This window comes from Oculina patagonica, chromosome 7, assembly GCF_052425735.1.
Source record: "Oculina patagonica isolate OP01 chromosome 7, crgOcupat, whole genome shotgun sequence".
Lineage (NCBI taxonomy): Eukaryota > Metazoa > Cnidaria > Anthozoa > Scleractinia > Oculinidae > Oculina > Oculina patagonica.
The window spans coordinates 788790-812536 of NC_135764.1; the positions used below are offsets into that span (position 1 = coordinate 788790).

The following is a 23747-nucleotide window of genomic DNA, read 5'->3' on the forward strand; positions in this document are numbered from 1 at the left end:
TTTTTTAAAATTTATCAGCTTTCGACAGCCAGTCTGTTGTCTTCGACATGTTAACAGGGACTTTAAGATACCTGGACGGCTGACCTCGAGGACGGCTGACCGGAAGTAATTTTTTGCGTGTAGCCTATATTGCGCATGCCCGCTCCACGCACATTGCCGTCCAGCTCCGTCCAGCTGTTGTCGAGGACGTGAGAAGTAGAGTTTTGCCGTCCACCAGTGAACGGGAGTGCTTTTTGTATGATTTCGTTTAAAAATCGCATTATTTTTAATTCTGTTACTTTGTTAGGTGGTCCTTTATGGTATTCTTGGTTTGGTACTGACAAAAAGTTAAGAAGTCAAGTTTTATTTGCGGTTGCGAATATATTTGCTGTGCTTTGCATAAACGCTGATGGCGAAGCCACGTGCGTGAAATTATGAACTTTCTTGCTTGTGTTTCTACAAAAAATTCACTGGAAATTTGTACCCTGTGAATGAAAATAGTGCTTTCTGGTCCCAGACTTTGGGCTTGAAGCGCCAAATGTTTTTCTTCGCATGTTTTAGGCTAAGGAATTATTGATTCACTAACGAAGCCGTCCTCCGTTCACACACGCCGTCTCTTAACGTTGGAAGTTCCCGCCAAGAACGTCGACATCGGCCCAGTCCTCCTCGCGAAATTCTACCGTCCTCGAGGTCAGCCGTCCAGGTATCTTAAAGTCCCTAGCCGTCGAAAGCTAATAATTTAAACAATTTTTTACCAGAGCACGTCTTTTTACAGTTTTATCCCAATTACTGATGGAACCATTTCGACACACCTCGCCATAAGTTATTTACCATGATTTAGATGGAGCATGTAAAGTAGAAAGGTAAACTAGCAGCCTTATTTATAAAGCCGTTAAACCTCCCCGGGATGTCGAACCAAGCCTTCAAAACACAAACACTTTACTCTACTGGAGGTCTAAATAAAGCAAAGTTAAAAAAACGTCAATATAAAAACTATTTTGTCGTCCGTGAAAGGGAGAGGTGGGTGGGTCTCTTCTTGTTGAGATGGTTATTGTTCACTATAAATATAGAAATCCCTGCGACTTCATGACAACTCATCCCTGTTTTACAGATTCAAACTGGTTTCACTTGAGAAGACACATAAGATTGTAACTGTTTGGTATATCTTTACATCAAGGAGCCATGCCAAAGTGCAATCGCTTTTAAGGGGGGTCCTTTTTAACTACCAATTTGTTGCTAAGAAAGATTTCTGACGGTCATTTTTTGGAAACCAAACCTCCTAAAGATAAGATTTTTGCACAACTTTGTTCTATTGACGAGTCCTTGAAGAGATTCAAATCGCGGCCATATTTGACAAGTCACGTGACCGAAATAGGAAAAAAACCCTAAAACTGAAAGGGCTTGTAGATCTGAAAATTAAAATCAATGCCAACAGATAAAGAATGTTCATGTGCTTAATGCTTCGTGCGGTGTTTAGTAAATTCGCATTATTATTAAAGTTATGGCGTAATAAAGACTTGTATTTTCAGACTTTCTTCAGTAGCGCCCCATTCTTACATGTAAATGGTAATTCCATACGAAGGATTATGAAGAAAGATATGTTATCTCTAATTCTTTGAAAAAAATCGGAACTTTACAATATATAAGCCTGTCTTACCTTCACATTTTTACCCCTTTTTGTTTTTCAATTTATTTTAGAAAAGCTTTTGAAATATTTAAGTGTTGACATGGTTTTTGTTTATTCAGTGGAAACCAGTTTTCAGAAAAAATAAATTTTTTTTATTTTATGAGCTGCGTCGTGTTTACGTAATTTTCTCCTGTTATCAACAACAATCCACGAATCTTTTGTTTGAGTCAAAGTTATATGTATAATCTACTTCAGTATATTTTAATTAAAACCTGTAATTGTCTTGTAAATTTAGTGAAAAACGCAAAATCGAAAAAAGAAAGATTACAGCAGAAAAAGAAAAAACTTCGTGGGGTGCCATGAAAAGTTCAAGTAATTTACAACTATGGGTGACGCCGTTAAAGAAATTATGGTGGTTATAGAGGCTTATTATTTATGCTCGAGTAAACTACATAAACACAAGGCAGCTCATACAACAAAAACCCTCTTACTTTGTCCAAAAATTGCTTTCTAATACGTAAATAAAAACGCATGTTAGAATTTAAATTCGTTTTCAATTAGTGACATCTACATTTATTGACTTTACAAAATCTTTATGATAATCATAAATACTCCTAACCTCATCTTACGGCAAACGTCTCATCGAAGAAAACATGTCTCGTACAGTCTTCATCGTCTTTTGTGTCTTGCTTTCAACTGAAACTTTTTTCATTTGCATCGGAAACGCATTTACTATATTCGTGTTTTGGCAAAAGCGATTCAGTTTACAGCGGGCTTATTATCTTCTGCTCAACCTCACAGTCACAGATCTACTGGTAGGAGTGGTGGAGGTTATATCACTTGCAACCCGTTCGGTTCCATTTCTGTTCGAATTCCCTGAACCAAGTAACGGTAGAGATACTTATCATTACAGCTACCTTCTGTCATCTTTAACGATTTTGTTTTCAATTACTTCTGTGTTTTCCCTCGCCGTTATTTCCTTGGAACGCGTTTACGCCGTAGTTTGGCCACTGCGTCACAGAACATTGAACACTCGTGTTTATTTTGGCGGTATCGCATTCGTTTGGGCAGCTGGGATCTTCGTAGCAGGAACGTTCATGTTACCCTTTCTTCAGCAGGTTGTGGATTCTCGTCCTTCTACAATAGCAGTCAACATAACTTTTTTGCTGAGTCTTTCTGTTGTCTGTGCAAGTTACATGATTATACGCAATCGACTAGACCGAACTCTTCCCATATTTGAAAGTCAAAATAGACGAAATATGGCAAGGAACATAAAACTGTCAAAAACGTTGTTCATAGTTATAGCCTTGTCGCTTATTTGTTGGCTTCCAGCTGTAGTGTTGTTTACTGTTATCGATGTGTGTCCTAACTGTATTTTTAAAGTCGAAACAGTTATGTTGACAGCAACGGCTTTACATCTAGCCAACTCTGTTGTCAACCCAATCGTGTATAGCTACAGAATGTCCATGTTCAAGGAAGCGTTAAGAACATTTTTTAGAGCTCGAGGACATGGAGAAAATGTACAAGTAGAGTTAGCCCAGTTCTAGACAAGTCATACCACACTACATGTAATACAAGTTAAAGCTAAGAGAAATAAAGACAATATGGTAATTAATGTACTGGGGTTACGCAGCCATGAGGGTGTCGGTTTGATGTTTTACAATCTTATTAAAACGTGTTTGGCGACAAATAACAGTAAATAATATCCTTGAGTGTTATCTATAAATCACCTATTATAACAATGTTGGAAAGCAAAAATGTTCTTCGTAGAATCATCAATTAAAGCAGTTCAATAAATCCCTGTAAAAATTATGTATACGATATCCCGAATGTAATATAATTTATGTAAATAAAAAAGAACACGAGAGATTTATTTTCTCGCGTCAGCCAGTTTCATATGGTTTGATTTGAGGGGACATGTCAAATTGTGATTGGTCGCTCGTGTCTTGTTGGTGGGACGACAACAGGAAACAGTCTCGTTTTTAAAACGCAGCAGAATATTTTTCATCATCCGTTTACTTGAAATGTTATTTGTATGAATGCAGAGACCATCCTTTCAATAGAAAATCAAAGATCTCTTCGAGATATCGACTTTTTTGCATGAAGTTAGTATGAGTAGAAGGTTTATCCTGGGCATTGTTGTTCGAACATATCATGGAAGAATTCAAACGTCTTTCAGTTCAAGCATTTTTTTTTTATTTTCGCGGAGGAAATGCTGTATTTGTCAGTCGCGACGGCTGGGTGCTTTGCGACCCATATACTTTGGCTTGGTTAAAAATGGTAAACTTTGACGTTTGCCTTTAATCGAAATAGTTGTTTCCTTTCGAGTTAGAAAGATTTCTACTCGGCTTAATGCAGGGTTCCCGATAAAGGTTACGCACGACAGAGTTACCTTTTGTCTCGTCACGCAATCTTAACCCCACATTGAGAAGTAAATTTTCGTTTGGATATTACCAAAAGCCGCTTCTCCTCGCGTTATTCTTTACCTTACGGCAACACATGCCATTTCTAACGACTACATCTCCAGTAAAACAGTTGCTGTTTATTTTTCTAATGGCGATGCATTAACTTCTGAACAGAAGCAAAACCGTTTAGCGTTTACTGCTTCCACCGGAAGTAATTTCACAACAGGCTACAAAAACACTTGTAAATATCACTAAACACATTTAATGATGTTGCAATTCTAAATTGTGCAACTCAGCAGAAATAATCAATTGTCACGAAATGAGTTCCCTTTGGTTAACTATTATCAACGTTTTAGTGTGTGAAAGACTTGTACCAGTACAAATTTGCGTTGTTAATCGTTTTAGGTTAAATTAATATTAGCGCCTAAAGACTTGTACCAGTACAAATTGCGTTCTTAATCGTTTTAAACTTCGCTGCTTTCGAGCCCTGAACCCCTTACATTCTTAATTGGTTATGTGACGTAAGATTTGGGCTACTCACGTTTTTGATTGTTATATAACGTTTGTAAATTTGACAAGTCACGTTTTTTCTACAAGAACGGAAGTGCTGAACCACAACTATAGAGTAACACTTTACAAGTCACGCACTTTGATCACCCACAGCGGAATGTATTCCCTTGAGAAATTAAAACAGTCCCTTGAGAGTTAACAAGAATGTGGTTCCTTCCGGTTCCAGATTACCCCACATAACTGCTATTCTCCTTATTTTTGCTTGTAAACGAGCAAAAAAGTCGAAAAAATGAGAATGAATCCACTTAGATTGAAAAGGGAACATTGATGTAGCACCAGATTTTGCATGGAGAACCTAGCAACATAAATAAGTTTCAAATGCTTGTCTTTTTTTCAGAGTTAGGAATATTTTCCCCGTGCTATACTCTTTATTCTTTGTACTATTTCAGAAAAGCAATATTTCCCAGAAACATGTTTAGAAGAGCTAAGTTTAATTGTTTTTAGGAAAATTAAAAACTTTCGAATTCTATTGTGTTAGCTGCCTTTTGCTTACCTACTCTGTGGCCTATCTGTCATGTACATGCAAATTGACTTAGAAAGCACAGGCACCTTTTACACTTTTGTGTTTTGGAAAAGGAGATAGATTACAGCGAAGGGACGAGAACTTCGATGTGCGGTCGGAGGAAGAGTTTGTTATTTTCACATATTTCACATACAAGTGACTTCGTTATAGAAGGTGAATTTGCACATGCGCGTTTCACACTGTTTCTGCTCTGAGTTCAGACAGAGGGTGATTATCTCACTCAGCTAAACAAGTCAACTTCAAAGAAACCTAAACCCTTAAAAATGGAAATTACAACAGTAGTCATATTTTGCGTGGTTTACTTCATTGAAGCAATTTTAACTATTTCGGGTAACATTTTTACAATCTTCGTTTTCTGGAAGCACCGAGTCGAATTAAAACGTGCGTCGTATCTTCTTGTGAGCTTAGCGTTCGCTGATCTCTTGGTGGCAATCAGCATGTCGTGGACTTTAAGCAGCATCGTGAAAATTGCGATTAAAGAGATAGATGAAAGGCTACTCGGATGGAGTTCACCAGGGGTTGTCATTCTTATCAGCTGGGACTTGTTTTGCGAAGCATCATCACTTCTTAATTTGCTGGTTATATCACTGGAGCGTCTTTATGCAGTTCGTTCGCCTTTCCGTCATCGTACATTAACCACAAGAAGCTATATCTACGCTCTGGCATTTGTGTGGGTGTTTGCCGGACTTGTGTTTCTATTACACTTAGCGTTCCTCATCGATTCTCGTGGCGACATTTCTATTCTTGTCACAAGTCCATTTCTCTTGGTTGTTTTAGTTATCATCTGTGTAGCATATATTCTCATTTGTCTACAAACTCGTCAGACTTGTCCTGAAGCAGGCAGAAACGAGAGACGAGCACAGCAAAACAAGAAATTAACGAAGACATTGTTAATCGTTACAGTTCTTTCTCTCATCTGTTGGCTGCCTGCTATTATCTTGTCGCTTTGGATCAGTTCATCTGTGATTGTCGACTTTCTTTACACTAACAATATTATTCGTATTATAAAGATTTTGCAATACGCAAACTCTATTGTTAATCCTATAGTTTACGCCTTTCGGATGCCACTGTTTAAGTCAGAAATCAAGAAATTATTTTCTAAACGTAATCACGATGGGAATAGTAACCAAAAGAGAGTGACTGTCTGCAAGCAAAGCAGAGTGGATAATAATTTACAATATTTTAATACCAAACTATAAGATCTTCATACAGTTAAAGCCTGGTTTTCACTAGCGACGCAAGCACAAGCGCGATCACGCAAAAAGAACAAATTTTAATCCCTGGTATGCAATGCGCTTGTGCTTTTGTTTAAGTCGAAGCCGTTTTCACGGAGAAATAAGAGCTGTTATCCTTGCGCTTGTGCTTGCGCTTGTGCTTGCGCTTGTGCTTGCCGGCGTCGCTAGTGAAAACCAGGATTAATAGTGTCTTACACAAAGACAGTCTCTCAGTTCAACAGTCTTTACAATCTCACCATGGAAGTGAAAGACTATCAGTAGAATTTAGCACTAGTACAATGTTCTTGATTCTGATTTAAGACCATTTAATTTAACTTTTTATGGATCGAAACTTTATGGAAAGTAAAAAGTTTTTTTCCAAAATCCAAATGTCAAATATCTCACTATTATTTTAGTTTAACGTATTTTCATTTTTTTTATATATATTTGTAATGATCTACTTGACTACGTATTGAAATTGACGGATCAGATTTTTTCGTTTTTTACTCGTGAATGTAATGAAACGAGTATGGTTATGGAAAGTGATATGCAAATTTTCACTCGGTCGGTCGGTCGATGGGCTGTTAACTTTAATTTATGAATAATAATTTATGCATTAAATTATGGGCTGTTAACTTTAATTTATGAATAATAATTTATGCATTAAATTATAAATTAATTTTCCTTGTTTTTTTTTTTTGAAACTTTTTGTTTCACACTTCTGAGGTTTGAACCGGCGACTCCTAACATCAACTATGGTTTTGAAGACCAAACCCCTAACCGCTCGACCACTTGGGCGAACTAATCATTTGGGTTGAAAATTAGCATATAGCATATACCGTAGGTTCAAAGTTTAATGGCTTGTATGTATAAAAGCTTCTTCGAATGGCTCGACTTATAGCTCTTAAGAATTTCACATGACAAATAGAAGAAATAATCTTAGAGAAAATATGAAAATCTTCGAAGCACTGAACTGATATTCCGTGTTTTGATGGAATTTATTAGATTTTCCAGGCACGAACTGTGGACTGCGACTGTGTTGGGTATTAAAAGGTTGATTTCAGGACAATTGTATGAATAAAGTCCAATTTTAGCAGTCTTTGAATGTTTTATAGTTCCAAGCGTATTGTATGATAATCGATAGTCATGATACGTAAATAATTTATCGTAAAAAAGCTCGCCAAACTGACGAATTTTGTTGCCTTTTAATAATATACTGTATAGTACTTGATTTGCATCTCTAATAGATTCATAAAAAAGGGAGAAAGAAAAAAAAGACGTCGTATAAAATTGTAAAATAGATTGTCGTAAAAAAAAAATAAATAATCGTCCCCGCTGAGAATCGAACCCGGGTCGCTGGACTGGAGGGCCAACGCATTACCACTACACAACGCATAAGCAAGCTTACACTTTATGGTAGAAATTAGTGTTATATAACGAAGGCTTTTGAATGGATTACCCGCGTCCGCTGTAAACACAAGGAACCAACGTGATCATATCTCCCTTCAAACAACTTCTATACTAACATGCCGCTCACAAAAGGACAGAATCATTTCATAGCTCTACACCAATACATTTAGTATTCTCATTCACGAGTGAGCTAACAAAGCGCCTTTGATCTTGGGAACTGTAAAGTACATTAATGAAGGTGACAGAGAGAGAGAGTTAATTAAAAACTCTATATCTAGAGATAAAAAACTCGTGTACGGTCAAGACAACCAGCGTCTTCAAAGAATACTTGATTGAGCCATCCTGATTGGTCAAAAAACTATTTTGATAGCTCTCATGGGAAATACAAAGGAATCCTCCAACCCCCCCCCCCCCACCCCCACCCAAAAAAAAAAAAAAAAAAAAAAAAAAACACGCGAGGCATTTCAGCATTTTAAATTAAAAATCCTACTCTAAATTACTTTTCTTTATGTTCTCCAAATGTGGTTTTCACTGACTCATCACCATGTAATAATGAATCAGCACAACATATAAAGCATATTACTTATTTGCATCATAATAGCTCTAGCGCTTTGCCGCAGAAATTGCTTTTATTATATAATTAGTTTCTTCATTTACAAAACCGTGTATACATTGTCAAATAAATGTTTTCAAATAATAAATAAAAGCTTTTCGGTGGCGCAGAGTTAAATTTAGTCAATAACGTCAAAGTAAAATCGTCAGTCTAGCTGTCAAAGAATTGCCGTTTAATTAACTTCTCAAGAAATGTTTATTTGTAGAGTAATTTCAGTCGGGGGAACAAGTGTCAGTTGATGGCGACATCACTTCACCGAGGAGTGACTGAGACCGCGGTTTTCGTCATAGAGGTCACTAAGCAACATGACGTATTTGTACGCGCAATTGTTTTCGGAACACTCGTGAGCGCTTGCGCTAGTTTTTGATTGGATGAAATAATTCGGAAACTCTTCGATTGCTTCAACGAAGATTTGCCAAAACTGGCACTTAGGCACTGTTTACACGGACACGGTTTCATTTGTAACCGCATCGAAAGCGATGCGGTTACGCCTTTCGTTTACACGGCACCGATCGAGACCACTACTGTAACCGGGTCGTTTTGAAAACGCTGTCAAAAGTGGAGCGTTTTCAAAACGATACGGTTTCGTTGTCGTGTAAACGGTCAAAAACGGCGAAACCGCATCGATTTGAAAACGGCCATGTATTTTGGCACGAACTGGCTGGCTTGCGATGGGTAAAACATGGTGAAACAAGCATAGAGAGCAGCGCTTGCTTATACAATCACATTCGAAAACAGTCTTTTAGAATCGTAAAATAGGCTCCGTGTAAACACTTCGAAACCGTGTCGTTTTCGATGCGGTTTCGAGGTCATGAAACCGTGTCGATTGATAACCGTGTCCGTGTAAACGTAGCCTTATTCCCCCGACTGATTTAATAATAAACTTAACATCGGAATGCTTTTTGGAGTTTTTTAACCGATTTCAGACACACAGGCATTCAGAAGTAAGGAATAAACGTTTCAGGTCTTAATTCTCACCCAGACACATATAGAAAGGAATTACTTAGGAAAGCACATCGGGGATTGAATATAACAACAAATGAACTCCTCAGTTCCCAGTCAGCAGAAACGGAGGCCGGATACGAAAAAGAATTGAAAAGTGTCACTGGTATATAATTTAAAAGTTGAAAGCAAACTTTATTTACTAAAACTTTATTAAGGTTTTGTTTCTGTCCAATAAGTGACAGCGCAATTATTTGTCTCGTAAACAAGGTTTATACCGGTAGTATTATAACTGGAGATAGAACACAATTTCTTTGTATATTCCTCATCTAACATTAGAAATGTAAGGTAAAGTGGAGTTCAAAATTAAATACTAATTAAGTACGTATTTTCAACGTTCTAAAAAATTCTAACGAACTAACCGGAGCTTGAAAGTACCTGAAATACTAAGAATGCGGCCGAACATTAATTTCAACGCCATGAAATCTTTCATTTTGAGATCCGACACTCAATGTCAATACCCTCCTAGTTACCTTTATATCCGATGGTGTTCGTTCTTTTTCAATCCATTTTAGTAAGTTCTTGCGATAATACAGATTTAACTGTTAGGAATTGTCTTTTCATTAAGCACAACTATTGGCAAAGCTGGATTTTTTCTTACAGTAGGCTTTAGGCCCTAGGTTACCCCTATTATTTCTTGAAATCCTTTTTGGTATTAATTTTCCGAGGGGTTCTTTAAAAATGGGCATCCTAAAGCTATAAATAACTGGATTGACAATAGAACTGGTGATATTGCAAAGTGCACCACTGTAAAGAACAGCCATTGGGATGAAGTATCCACCAACAAAAGCTATAAAGTGCAGCACGCTTCCTGGAAGCCAACAGACAAATGACGCAACAATGACAATAAACAGAGTTTTCGAAAGTCTCATGTTTCGTGCTTCATCGTGTCGTCCATTTTGATGAATGGCGGGAACTCTGCAATGGAGTTTTTTTCGAAAACTCAAATAGCTTGCACAGATTATTATAAGAGAAACAATGATCATTGAAAAGACTATAATCTGACTGGTAAAGTAACTCCACACGTTGAATATATTTAGTAGAAAGGTAACACCCACAACCATTCCAGCTGCCCAGACAACAACGAGGCTGCAAACATAGCATTTGTTGCTGGTGACTCGATGGCGAAGCGGCATTATCACGGCATAAGCACGCTCCATGGAGATGAGGGCAAGGCAGAACAACGATAAACACGAAAACATTGTTGCAAGTGTGGCTCCAATGTTGTCATGGGGCGATATCAGAAGCCAAATGCATAGGAAGCATTGCTACTGCAACTGGTTCTGTAAGTCCTACAAGGAGATCTGCGACAGCTAAGTTTATGAGAAGAAACGACGTTCGCTTCAGGCGTCTTCGGTTAGTCCAGAAAACGTAAATGGTAAAAGCATTTCCGATTAAAATGAATACACATTCAATAGAAATAATACTGCAGAAAACGATGACCGCAGCGTTTGACATTTTTATGTTGGTATTTTTTTTTTGAGCGATTGCCTTTGGCAGACCCGTCAGATGATATCTTAGTACTTCGTCGAAATTGACAGCGGCGTCAATAGCGTGTGCTGCAATATTGATTCCGCTTTCTAGAGTTAAGTGTCATGGTCAGAAAAAATCAAAGAAATTTTGGCCACAGCCAAAAACTCATACTTTGTCAGTTTGAGGGCCTAGGTATGTAACTGAAAGATGTGAAGTTAGTTTTTCGAAATATTCAAATTTACGGCAGAAAACCACGAATAACGATAATCGTACCGGAAGCTCAAATTTCACTTCTCGACAATCCGAAATTTCACGCTTTTCAGCTTCTTGCTACCCAGACGTTTCAACCGCTGTAAATCTTTCCTTACCTTAGTTGCATAGACTGACTCTTCCTTTATTGAAATATAGTTAGTATTTTTATCTCTGATTATTTCTGAGCCAGCTGAGCCTCGATTAAGTAGACACATTTTTCTCATTTAGGAAAAAGGCTTAAATAATCCAAATTCAGTGAGGAAAAAAGCTGACCGGTAGTGCTTCAAATCTTCTGATATTTTAGCCAAAGAGAGTCCAGTCGTTGAATTGTAGGTTTATGGTTTCAAAAGTGTAGGATCTAGTAGCAGTTTTTAACAAAGGTCGATCAAAGGTCGACAAAATTACAATTCCGCGGCTTTGAAAAGAACAACTGAAACACGTGACACGAAACATGCAATAGAGTAATTTGTATATTTTTTGGGCAAAGACAACACGGTAAAATTAGCTTTGAAGTTTTATACGTTTCAGACTTTAGAAAAATAGTATTTATCCTAAAGATTGCCTACAATAGAAGAAATACCAAAAATAACAGCACTTGAACTCTCCCTGATGTTCGTCACGCACGAGCGACTTGGAGCGGCGAATGACAAAAATATTTTCCATTGATTCAAAGTAAGTCATATTCTGAAATAAGAAAAATCTATTTTCTTTAAACTTTGCCCACCAATCTGTCTTAACTAAAAAACGAAACAGCTTTCATATTTGCAAATATCGCAAGAAATATTTTTTTTAAGAATTACATTCAATTGGACCACGACCGGCCTATTTTTAGCAATGGCGACAACTGAAAATAGGAAAAAACGTCGAGTCACCGCTTCGAAAATTTATGCTCCAATTTTAGGAATTGTCTTTAGTTAACTCTCCTGGAATAAATTGGACCTTTATCTGTATAAAGCACGCAATTTTGGTTCGTTAAAAAGAAACAAACAATACGGAATATTTTTGATTTAAAGTGTACTTGGCCATCTGACGCCAACGGCTCAAAAAAATTGCACATTTTCAACGGGTCATTGCGCAAAAGTCCAACTACTTCCGCATTACATTTGTTTCCATACCAACTAAAAAGAAGTCAAAGAGTATGGAAATGGAAAAATATGTTGTGGTTTAAGCGAGCTTTTAGTGCAACCAGGCGGCAACTTGGCTTATGTTGCGAACATGTTTTGTTTACATTGCAACAGCGGGCAGTTGCTAACGCGAAACCAATTTAGCATAAACAACACAATATTTCGTAAAAATTGTAACCTTACAAAACTTTATATCCGCTCACACAATAAAACATCATTTAAAACTCGAAAACCTTAGCAGCTAGCGAGTCAGCAAAAAAAATACTGTCGCCTACCTGCAATCCGGTGAGACAACAAAATTCATTGTCAGGTCCGCCATGGCCATGTTATTGGATTCCACATTTCTTTCTGGTTTTCGTCAACCATAGTATCCGCAGAAAGATTCAAACGGTAAACATAACACACATAACATAACATTGAACATACCACATGATTGTGATAACTTAAACAAATGAAAGAAAGTTGCGGGCAACACATCCCAAGAAATCAAGCGATCACAACAGATCGGCTTGAACAGTTGATTGAAAGTTGCGTCACGCAATCTAACCTGAATCCAACTGCCTTATGGGCGAACTGAATAATTATTGTCCAAGAATCGGACTGTCCAAAACATCGGCTCTAAATATTTTTAACAGATGTATATGTCCTCGTGTGCACCATTTTGGTATGTTTATTAGAAACGAAGCTTACGTATTAAGCTGAAAACGTATTTAGCTAAAAGAAAACTCAAACAGTCCTATTCGCGGACGGGTTTTTTCATTCCCCGGTTGGGCGGGTTCGTTAAGGGGAGGGGGGGGGTGTAATAGAGCTCAATTGACCTCATCATCTATTCCTTCTTACGGAGACAGAAGTAGGGTGGAAATTATCAGAAGGATAGAAAAACCCTGCACATTTTCTGGCCACACTAAAAATATAGCCAACGAAAAAGTGAACAAGACATTTTTGCCTAGAAAAATTTTCCACTCAGCCATTAAAGGAAATCTATAAGCTTATACTACTGTAATGTGAGATACGTTTACAAACCTGATCTTGTCGGCCATGTGTACATTTAGCACATCTCTGCTTCTAATGGCTTTTTTATCACCACGGTGAGTGGGATATTAGAAAGGCCCGTGCTGTTTTGAATATTTCCTATGAAAAACTAGAATGGCGATGCTTGGGACTTATATAATTTCGCCTTTCTTTGATGAAGACAATCCAAATACACCTGCTCTTGCAAAAACTAGTTCGTGCTCTAACAGAAATGCCACGAAATTAAATGGTTTGCTATAAGATCATTGCAGTCTCCAAGACGAACGAGCTCGGTTATCCCCTTCGATTGCCGCAACTTCCTCTATACTATGAAGTGTGAAACAAAAAGCGCAACTCGTCCATTTGTTTTGTAAGTTGATAATGCTTCGCGAGAACAACAACAAAGTATGAATGACAAGTGCGTGGCGGCGTGGTTTGTAAAGACTTATTTTTGTTCCACTTTTTATTTATTTCTTACTTACCTTTATCGTTTACTAGAACAATTTATTATTTTGAAAAAGCGCGTTTTTTTGTATTTGAAAAGCGAGCCTAAAATTTCAAATTTGGAAGCATCCAGATGTAGATGTACAGGAAGTGGTCGAAAACAAGAAATCAAACAAATACGTCGGTCAAAAATATTTACAGCCCATATTTTGGACAGTCCGATTCTTGGACAATAATTATTCAGTTCGCCCATAAGGCAGTTGGATTCAGGTTAGATTGCGTGACGCAACTTTCAATCAACTGTTCAAGCCGATCTGTTGTGATCGCTTGATTTCTTGGGATGTGTTGCCCGCAACTTTCTTTCATTTGTTTAAGTTATCACAATCATGTGGTATGTTCAATGTTATGTTATGTGTGTTATGTTTACCGTTTGAAACTTTCTGCGGATACTATGGTTGACGAAAACCAGAAAGAAATGTGGAATCCAATAACATGGCCATGGCGGACCTGACAATGAATTTTGTTGTCTCACCGGATTGCAGGTAGGCGACAGTATTTTTTTTTGGCTGACTCGCTAGCTGCTAAGGTATTCGAGTTTTAAATGATGTTTTATTGTGTGAGCTGATATAAAGTTTTGTAAAGTTACAATGTTTACGAAATATTGTGTTGTTTATGCTAAATTCTTTTCGCTTGAGCAACTGCCCGCTGTTGCAATGTAAACAAAACATGTTCGCAACATAAGCCAAGTTGCCGCCTGGTTGCACTAAAAGCTCGCTTAAACCACAACATATTTTTCCATTTCCATACTCTTTGACTTCTTCTTAGTTGGTATGGAAACAAATGTAATGCGGAAGTAGTTGGACTTTTGCGCAGTGATCCGTTGAAAATGTGCCATTTTTTTGAGCCGTTCGCGTCAATGGCCAAGTAGACTTCAAATCAAAAATATTTCGTATTAATAGTTTCTTTTAAACGAATCAAAATTGCGTGCTTTATACAGATAAAGGTCCAATTTATTCCAGGAGAGTTAACTAAAGACAATTCCTAAAATTGGAGCATAAATTTTCGAAGCGGTGACTCGACGTTTTTTCCTATTTTCAGTTGTCGCCATTGCTAAAAATAGGCCGGTCGTGGTCCAATTGAATGTAATTCTTAAAAAAATATTTCTTGCGATATTTGCAAATATGAAAGCTGTTTCGTTTTTTAGTTAAGACAGATTGGTGGGCAAAGTTTAAAGAAAATAGATTTTTCTTATTTCAGAATATGACTTACTTTGAATCAATGGAAAATATTTTTGTCATTCGCCGCTCCAAGTCGCTCGTGCGTGATGAACATCAGGGAGAGTTCAAGTGCTGTTATTTTTGGTATTTCTTCTATTGTAGGCAATCTTTAGGATAAATACTATTTTTCTAAAGTCTGAAACGTATAAAACTTCAAAGCTAATTTTACCGTGCTGTCTTTGCCCAAAAAATATACAAATTACTCTATTGCATGTTTCGTGTCACGTGTTTCAGTTGTTCTTTTCAAAGCCGCGGAATTGTAATTTTGTCGACCTTTGATCGACCTTTGTTAAAAACTGCTACTAGATCCTACACTTTTGAAACCATAAACCTAAAATTCAACGACTGGACTCTCTTTGGCTAAAATATCAGAAGATTTGAAGCATTACCGGTCAGCTTTTTTCCTCACTGAATTTGGATTATTTTAGCCTTTTTCCTAAATGAGAAAAATGTGTCTACTTAATCGAGGCTCAGCTGGCTCAGAAATAATCAGAGATAAAAATACTAACTTTATTTCAATAAAGGAAGAGTCAATCTATGCAACTAAGGTAAGGAAAGATTTACAGCGGTTGAAACGTCTGGGTAGCAAGAAGCTGAAGAGCGTGAAATTTCGGATTGTCGAGAAGTGAAATTTGAGCTTCCGGTACGATTACCGTTATTTGTGGTTTTCTGCCGTAAAATTGAATATTTCGAAAAACTAACTTCATATCTTTCAGTTACATACCTAGGCCTACAAATTGACAAAGTATGAGTTTTTGGACTGTGGCCAAAATTTCTTTGATTTCTTTGATTTTTTCTGACCATGACACTTAATGAGCTAGTGGAAAACCTCCTGTTTACAATCTGAGATAATTTATTCGTCGAAATTATCAGAAGCGTCAATAGGTGTGCTGCAACATTGGTGCCGCTTTCTAAAGTCAATGGGATAAACACCCTCCGTTTACAATGGGAGATAACTTATTCGTCGAAATTGACAGCGGCTTCATAATAAAGTAAGCTGCAATATTGATGCCGCTTTTTACTCGTGAATGTAATGAAACGAGTATGGTTATGGAAAGTGATATGCAAATTTTCACTCGGTCAGTCGGTCGATGGGCTGTTAACTTTAATTTATGAATAATAATTTATGCTTTAAATTATAAATTAATTTTCCTTGTTTTTTTTTAACTTTTTGTTTTACCCCTCTGAGGTTTGAACCGGCGACTCCTAACATCAACTATGGTTTTGAAGACCAAACGCCTAACCGCTAGACCACTTCGACTTGCGTGTCATTTGGGCTGAAAATTAGCATATAGGTTTCTTTGTAATGTTCTTATCCCGCTGACCGATACCGTAGGTTCAAAGTTTAATGGCTTGTATGTATAAAACCTATTCGAATTGCTCGATTTATAGCTCTTAAGAATTTCACATGTCAAATAGAAGAAATAATCTTAGAGAAAATATGAAAATCTTCGAAGCACTAGTGATATTCCGTGTTTTCATGAAATTTTTAGATTTTGCAGGCACGAACTGTGGACTGTGACTGTGTTGGGTATTAAAAGGTTGATTTCAGGACAATTGTATGAATAAAGTCCAATTTTAGCAGTCTCTGAATGTTTTATAGTTCCAAGCGTATTGTACGATAATCGATAGTCATGATACGTAAATAATTTTTCAAAAAAAGCTCGCCAAACTAACGAATTTTGTTGCCTTTTAATAATATACTGTATAGTACTTGATTTGCATCTCTAATAGATTCATAAAAAAGGAGAAAGAAAAAAAGACGTCGTATAAAATTGTAAAATAGATTGTCGTAAAAAAAAATGAATGGATTACCCGCGTCCGCTGTAAACACAAGGAACCAACGTGATCATATCTCCCTTCAAACAACTTCTATACTAACATGCCGCTCACAAAAAGACAGAATCATTTCATAGCTCTACACCAATACATTTAGTATTCTCATTCACGAGTGGGCTAACAAGCACCTTTGATTAGAGTCAATGAGATGAGCACCTTCTGTTTACAATCGGACTGAGAACCAAATTACAGGTGTACTTTAATAAATGAAGGATCAATAATGTGACATGCCGTACGGGGTATGTATTATCATAACTTTTATCACATTCAATTACGGCTCAGTAAGAATAACCTTAATGAAAGGTTCTAACATCCCGTCCGATTGTAAACAGGAGGTTATTCATCTCATTTCCTTTAGTAAATGGCATCAATATAACAGCACACGCTGTTGACACCGCTAGCAATTTCGACGAATAAGTTGTCATCAGTTTTCTATAGGCTATCGTTGATATAAGCAACATAACAACTTAGATCAATTATGCGACACCTAAAAGTACGGGGAAATGTCTTATCGCCTTTATTTTTATGCACTTAACACTGACGGTCGACGGATGGCCTCATCCTGTCCGATTGTAAACAGGAGTTGTTCATCTCATTGACTCTAGAAAGCGGCGGGATTGCAGTATACCTTATTGACTCGGACGCTTCTGACAATTTCGACGAATAAGTTAACTCCGATTGTCAACAGGAGGTTTTTTATCTAGCTCATTGACTCTAGAAAGCAGGGATCAATATTGAAGCACACGCTATTGCAGGCAATCGCTGAAAACAAAAACCAACATTACAACCTACAACTTGTAAAATGTCAAACGCTGCGGCCATAGTTTTCTGCAGTATTATTTCCATTGAATGCGTATTCATTTTAATTGGAAATGCTTTTACCATTTACGTTTTCTGGACTAACCGAAGACGCCTGAAGCGAACGTCGTGTCTTCTCATAAACTTAGCTGTCGCAGATCTCCTTGTAGGACTTACAGAACCAGTTGCAGTAGCAATGCTTCCTATGCACTTTGAAGAAGACAAGCTCTTGCTATCGACCCATGACAACATTGGAGCCACACTTGCAACAACGTTTTCATGTTTATCATTGTTCTCCCTTGCCCTTATCTCCATGGAACGTGCTTATGCCGTGATTATGCCGCTTCGCCATCGAGTCACCAGCAACAAATGCTATGTTTGCAGCCTCGTCATTGTCTGGGCAGCTGGAATGGTTGTGGGTGTAACCTTTCTATTTAACCTTGTCAACGTGTGGAGTTACTTTACCAGTCAGATTATAGTCTTTTCAATGATTATTGTTTCTCTAATAATAATCTGTGCAAGCTATTTGAGTATTCGAAAAAAACTCCATTGCAGAGTTCCTGCCATTCATCAAAATGGACGAAATGATGAAGAACGAAACATGAGACTTTCGAAAACTCTGTTTATTGTAATAGTTGCGTCATTTGTTTGTTGGCTTCCAGGAAGTGTGCTGCACTTTGTAGCTTTTGTTGGTGGATATTTTATTCCAATGGCTGTTCTCTACAGTGGTGCACTTTGCAATATCACCAGTTCTATTGTCAATCCAGTTATTTATAGCTTTAGGATGCCCATTTTTAAAGAACCCCTTGGAAAATTAATACCAAAAAGGATTTCAAGAAATAATAGGGGTAACGTAGGGCCTAGAGCCTACTGTAAGAATAATTCAGCTTTGCCAATAGTTGTGCTTAATGTAAAGACAATTCCTAACAGTTAAATCTGTATTATCGCAAGAACGTATTAAAATGGATTGAATAAGAACGAACGCCATCGAATAATCGAGCAATATAGAGGTAACAAAGAGGATATTGACATTGAGTGTCGGATTAAAAAATGTAAGATTTAATCGCGTTCAGAATAATGTTCAAAAAATTATATATAAGGGAAAACCGACCTTGCCACATTCTTAGTTCTTCTGGTACTTTCAAGCTCTGGTTAGTAGTTCGTTAGAACTTTTTTCGTCGGTAAACTATTCTTACTACAACAGTGAGAAAATTAGAACGTTGAAAATAGTTATTTTATTTAATTTGTATTTAATTTTGTACTCCACTTTACCTTATGTTCCTAATGTTAGATGACCAATGCAAAGAAATTTTGTTCTATCTCCAATTATAACACTACCGGTATTAAGCTTGACTGTTTATGAGTCAAATAATTTAGCTGTCACTTATCCGACAGAAATATAACTTTAATAAAGTTTAAGTAAATAAAGTTTGCTTTCAACTTTTTAATTATATATTAGTGACACTTTTAAACGCTTTCTCGTATCCGGCTTCCTTATCTTACTAGGAACTTCATTAGTTTTTTTTTATTCAATCCCTGATTTATTTCTCTTCTCTCTCTTATTTCTCTATACATACTTAAAAGAATCCCGGTACGTAATTGCTTCCTGAAAATGAATTGGAAAACGTTTCTATTACCATATGGTCCATATTTCTATCTTAGTGGGACATATAAATGAAATTTTATTAAATTGAAGAACTAACTGTGCTATTGTTAATTCATTTTCTTTATCTTTTAAATTCATCATGACTTTAATTTATAATTAAAAATCAAATTAATAAAGTGTAAAAAGTCCGGAAAAAAGGACTTATGCAGCAAAAAAGTTGAAACTCGCTTTGTACGGAATACAGCTTTTTCACTCTTACAAAAAAGAAATGTCGAGGACAATTCTAATATTATTTTGTTTTCTTATCTCAACTGAAATCCTCATCGTCTGTATCGGTAATGCTTTGACCATTTTTGTTTTCTGGAGTCAGCGTTCTAGTCTCAGGCGAAGTTGCTATCTTTTACTGAACCTCTCAATTGCCGATCTGTTGGTGGGTGTAGCAAAACCCATATCGTTCTTTATGAAAACAATTCCTTCTGTTCAGCAATTGCAGGTGAAAACACTGACCTTCGATGATATCTACACTCGCTACCTTTTGGCAGGCTTCAACATCTTATGTTCATTTTCTTCAGTAATCTGCCTTTCTGTTATTTCTTTGGAAAGAGCTTTCGCCATGTTTCGTCCATTTCTGCACAGAACAACAAGCACAAAAGTGTACCTTTGCAGTATTGCATTCATTTGGCTAGCTGCGGCGTGTGTTACTGTTGTTTATGCGCTGCCAGCTCTCAAGGTTCTCAGTACGATGCATTCAACTATGGTGTTGAACGCCGTTGCTTTGTTGTGCCTCATGGTTGTTTGCACGACTTCCATTATGTTACGTTTTCGCTTAAATACACGCGGAAGTCACCAAAGCCGGATTATGCAACAGAACATAAAACTTTCTAAAACATTGTTCATAGTTATAGGTTTGTCATTTGCTTTTTGGTTTCCAGGTATAGTGGTGAACAGTGTGATGGAGTTCTGCTTTGAATGTGTTCCCCTAGAACTTATGATGATAGGAATTGTTCTGCTTTTGGGTAATTCTATTGTCAATCCTGTTGTGTATAGTTGTAGGATGCCGATGTTTAAGACAGCTTTGAAAAGATTACTTAAAAGGCGCCGTCAAGCAAACATAGAGTTAGCTCGGTTCTAAGGCAGGGGCGTCGAATGGTAAATTCGAGACTTTGTGAGATGGCGAGACTGATATCTTTTCTCTGAGCCCGAGACTTTCTTAGCCCTTAAAACGAAATTGAGACTCCGAAAAGGCGTTTTAGAAAATTCAGGACGACAAGACTCCTGAAATTTTGCTAAAATTCTGCGAAGATTATTCATCTCCCCTTAAGGTGGTTCGCTCAAAACCGTACTAGATCGAGTGAAGAAATTAAAAACAAATAATTTAATTTGTCAAATACTGTTAACTGAGCCAAATACTGTAAAAACAATTTGTAAAGGATTTTCATTGTCATCAAGTCAGCATAAGATTTTTTAAAACATTGAAAAAGCTCGGAATTGAGCGAAATCAGTTGAAGACGTGAAGTTCTATTGTATTTGTAATTTATACTTACATGTAATAATTTCCATTTCCCTACTGGTTTCGACTAGTTCCTAGTATTTGTATAGTAAAACAAGTACGTGTAGATAGAGAGGGAAGGCTTATTAACGAGCTTGTTAGATTTTAATGAATGAAACATTCAGATTTTAAGAATTGATTTTAAGATTTTAATGAATGAAATTTAAATATTGTAAATTATAAATTATAAATTGTTAACTTTGAAACTTTTTACCATCATTGTAATCTAATGTAATACTTTTGGTAATTTACAGTCGTTCCCTTAAAACTGTGAACACCAGAGAAAAGTTCTGGAATGTTTATTGTTTCGCCACCAATCAGATGTGAGAAGAAACCGCAAAAGATAACCGTCAAATCGCAGCATGGATTAGTCACGACTTGACACGGAACAAAAAGCTGGCTTTTTTCTTCCAGGACAAATCTTCAATTTTACCGTTTTTTAAATACTAAAATTGTTCTTTTTCTATTTAAGCTTTAAGCTATTTAAGCTTTTCTCTGGTGTTCACGGTTTTACGGGAAAGACTGTAAATTGTATTATTTTTATGATAAATCAACATCTTATTTCGATCTAAGTGCATGTGCTTTCCTGAGTGATTTCTTTCTATATGTCTAGGTGAGAATTTTGACCTGAAACGTTTATTCCTTATTTCGCAATGCCTGCGTGTCTGAAATCGGTATAAAAACTCGAACAAGCATTCCGTTGATCTAAGTTTATTAAATTACTCTACAAATAAACATTTCTTGAAAAGTTAAATTAAAATTAATTTAAATTAAATTAAATTGATTTTCTTGACGTGCTTACATTAATTAAACTCTGCGCCACCGAAAGACTTTTATTTATCGAAAACATTTATTTAGCAATGTATACGCGGTTCCGTAAATGAAGTGAAATCAATTTCTGCGACAAGGGCGCGAGAGTATTATGATGCAAATAAATAATAAAAAGAATATTAAAACGCAGCAGATGTTCTCGTATGCTTTATCTGTTGAGCTGATATGTTATTACACGGTGAGTCAGTGAAAATCATACAAACGTGCTCAAGTTTTGGGAGAACAAACAAAAATGATCGATTTAGAGTAGGATTTTTAACTTAAAATGCTGAAATGCCTCGCCAAACTTTACTCTCTGTTTTACCGTTTTTTTTTTGGTTTGGAGGATGCGTGCGTTTGTATTTCCATGGGAGCTATTGAAATGGTTTTTGACCAATCAGGATGGCTCAATTAAATCTTCTATGAAGACGCTGGCTGTATTGACCGTACACGAGCGCTTTATCTCTAGATATCGAGTTTTCCCTCTCTCAGCTCCATTAATGTACTTTTACTTCCCAAGAAAAAGCGATAAAAATTTGATGCGTCAATATCAATGCGTTGTCAGTAGACCGTCACAAATATAACAAAAAACTGAAATTATCTTAAACTAAAATAAATATATGCAATCAGTGAGATATTTAATATTTTTTTGAAAAAAAAAACCTTATTACTTTCAATAAAGTCTTGATCCACAAGAAGAAATAAATGGTCTTAAATCAGAAGTAAGAACATTATGCTAGTGCTTAATTCTACTGATAATTTTTTCACCTTTTCTGAGGGCCACAAGTCCATCGGTTTTATTACTGTCCAGTGCTACTCTCATAAAATAAAGACTTACTTACTTACTACTTATTTACTAACTTACTTACTTCCATGGCGAGATTGTAAAGACTGTTAAACTAATGGACTGTCTTTGTGTAAGACCAGAAACTGGCAAGACACTATTAACTGTATGGAGATCTTAAAGTTTGGTATCAAAATGTTGTAAATTATTACCCACTCTCGTTTGCTTGCAGACAGTTATTCTCTCTTGGTTACTATTCGCATCGTGATTACGTTTAGAAAATAATTTCTTGATTTCTGACTTAAACAGTGGCATCCGAAAGGCGTAAACTATAGGATTAACAATAGAGTTGGCGTATTGGAAAATCTTTATAATACGAATTACATTGTTAGTGTAAAGAGTGTCGACAATCACAGATGAACTGATCCAAAACGACAAGATAATAGCAGGCAGCCAACAGATGAGAGAAAGAACTGTAACGATCAACAGCGTCTTTGTTAATTTCTTGTTTTGCTGTTCTCGTCGCTCGTTTCTGCCTGCTTCAGGACAAGTCTGACGAGTTTGTAGACAAATGAGAATATATGCTGCACAGATGATAGCTAAAACAACCAAGAAAAAAGGACTGGTGACAAGAATAGAGATGTCGCCACGAGAATCGATAAGGAACGCTAAGTGTACTAGAAACATAAGTCCGGCAAACACCCACACAAATGCCAGAGTGTAGATATAGCTTCTTGTGGTCAATGTACGGTGACGGAAAGGCGAACGAACTGCATAAAGACGCTCCAGTGATATAACCAGCAAATTAAGCAGAGATGATGTTTCGCAAAACAAGTCCCAGCTTATAAGAATGACAAATCCTGGTGAAGTCCATGCGAGTAATTCATCTATCTTTTGAACTGCAATTTTCACGATGCTGCTTAAAGTCCACGTAATGCTGATTGCCACCAAGAGATCAGCGAACGCTAAGCTCACAAGAAGATACGACGCACGTTTTAACTCGGCTCGGTGCTTCCAGAAAACGAAGATTGTAAAAATGTTACCCAAAAGAGTTAAAATTGCTTCAATGAAGTAAACCACACAAAATATGACTGTTGTTGTCATTTCCATTTTGAAGGGGTTAGGTTCATTTAAAATTGTCTTGTTTAGCTGAGTGAGATCAAAACACCGTCCTGATCTTAGAGCATAAACAGTGTGAAACGCTCATGTGCAAATTCACCTTCTATAACGAAGTCACCTGTATGTGAAATATGTGAAAACAACGAACTCTTCCTCCTACCGCACATCGAAGTTCTCGTTCCTTCGCTGAAATCTATCTCCTTTTCCAAAGCACAAAAGTGTAAAATGTGCGTTTTTTTCTAAGTCAATTTGCATGCAGATGATAGATATGCTACTGAGTAGGTAAACAAAAGACAGCTAACACAATAGAATTCGAAA

General features: G+C 36.8%; 3 protein-coding genes across 3 annotated transcripts; 1 reads left to right on the forward strand and 2 right to left on the reverse strand.

Annotated features, from left to right (window-relative positions):
• Positions 1–9549: 9549 nt before the first annotated feature.
• On the reverse strand, positions 9550–10801 carry LOC144661041 (adenosine receptor A3-like). The gene is made up of 2 exons (XM_078521752.1): positions 10616–10801; positions 9550–10581 (listed from the first exon to the last, which is right to left on the reverse strand). The coding sequence occupies exons 1-2, from the start codon at positions 10799–10801 to the stop codon at positions 9907–9909; spliced, it is 861 nt and encodes a 286-aa protein (XP_078377878.1). The 3' UTR covers positions 9550–9906.
• A 6749-nt stretch (positions 10802–17550) lies between these two features.
• Positions 17551–18887, forward strand: LOC144661486 (adenosine receptor A3-like). The gene has a single exon (XM_078522264.1). The coding sequence runs from the start codon at positions 17566–17568 to the stop codon at positions 18493–18495; it is 930 nt and encodes a 309-aa protein (XP_078378390.1). The 5' UTR covers positions 17551–17565; the 3' UTR covers positions 18496–18887.
• Positions 18888–20941: 2054 nt separating this feature from the next.
• LOC144660864 (somatostatin receptor type 2-like) lies at positions 20942–23601 on the reverse strand. The gene has a single exon (XM_078521593.1). It carries the CDS (start codon positions 23418–23420, stop codon positions 22488–22490), a length of 933 nt encoding a protein of 310 aa, XP_078377719.1. The 5' UTR covers positions 23421–23601; the 3' UTR covers positions 20942–22487.
• Positions 23602–23747: the final 146 nt, after the last annotated feature.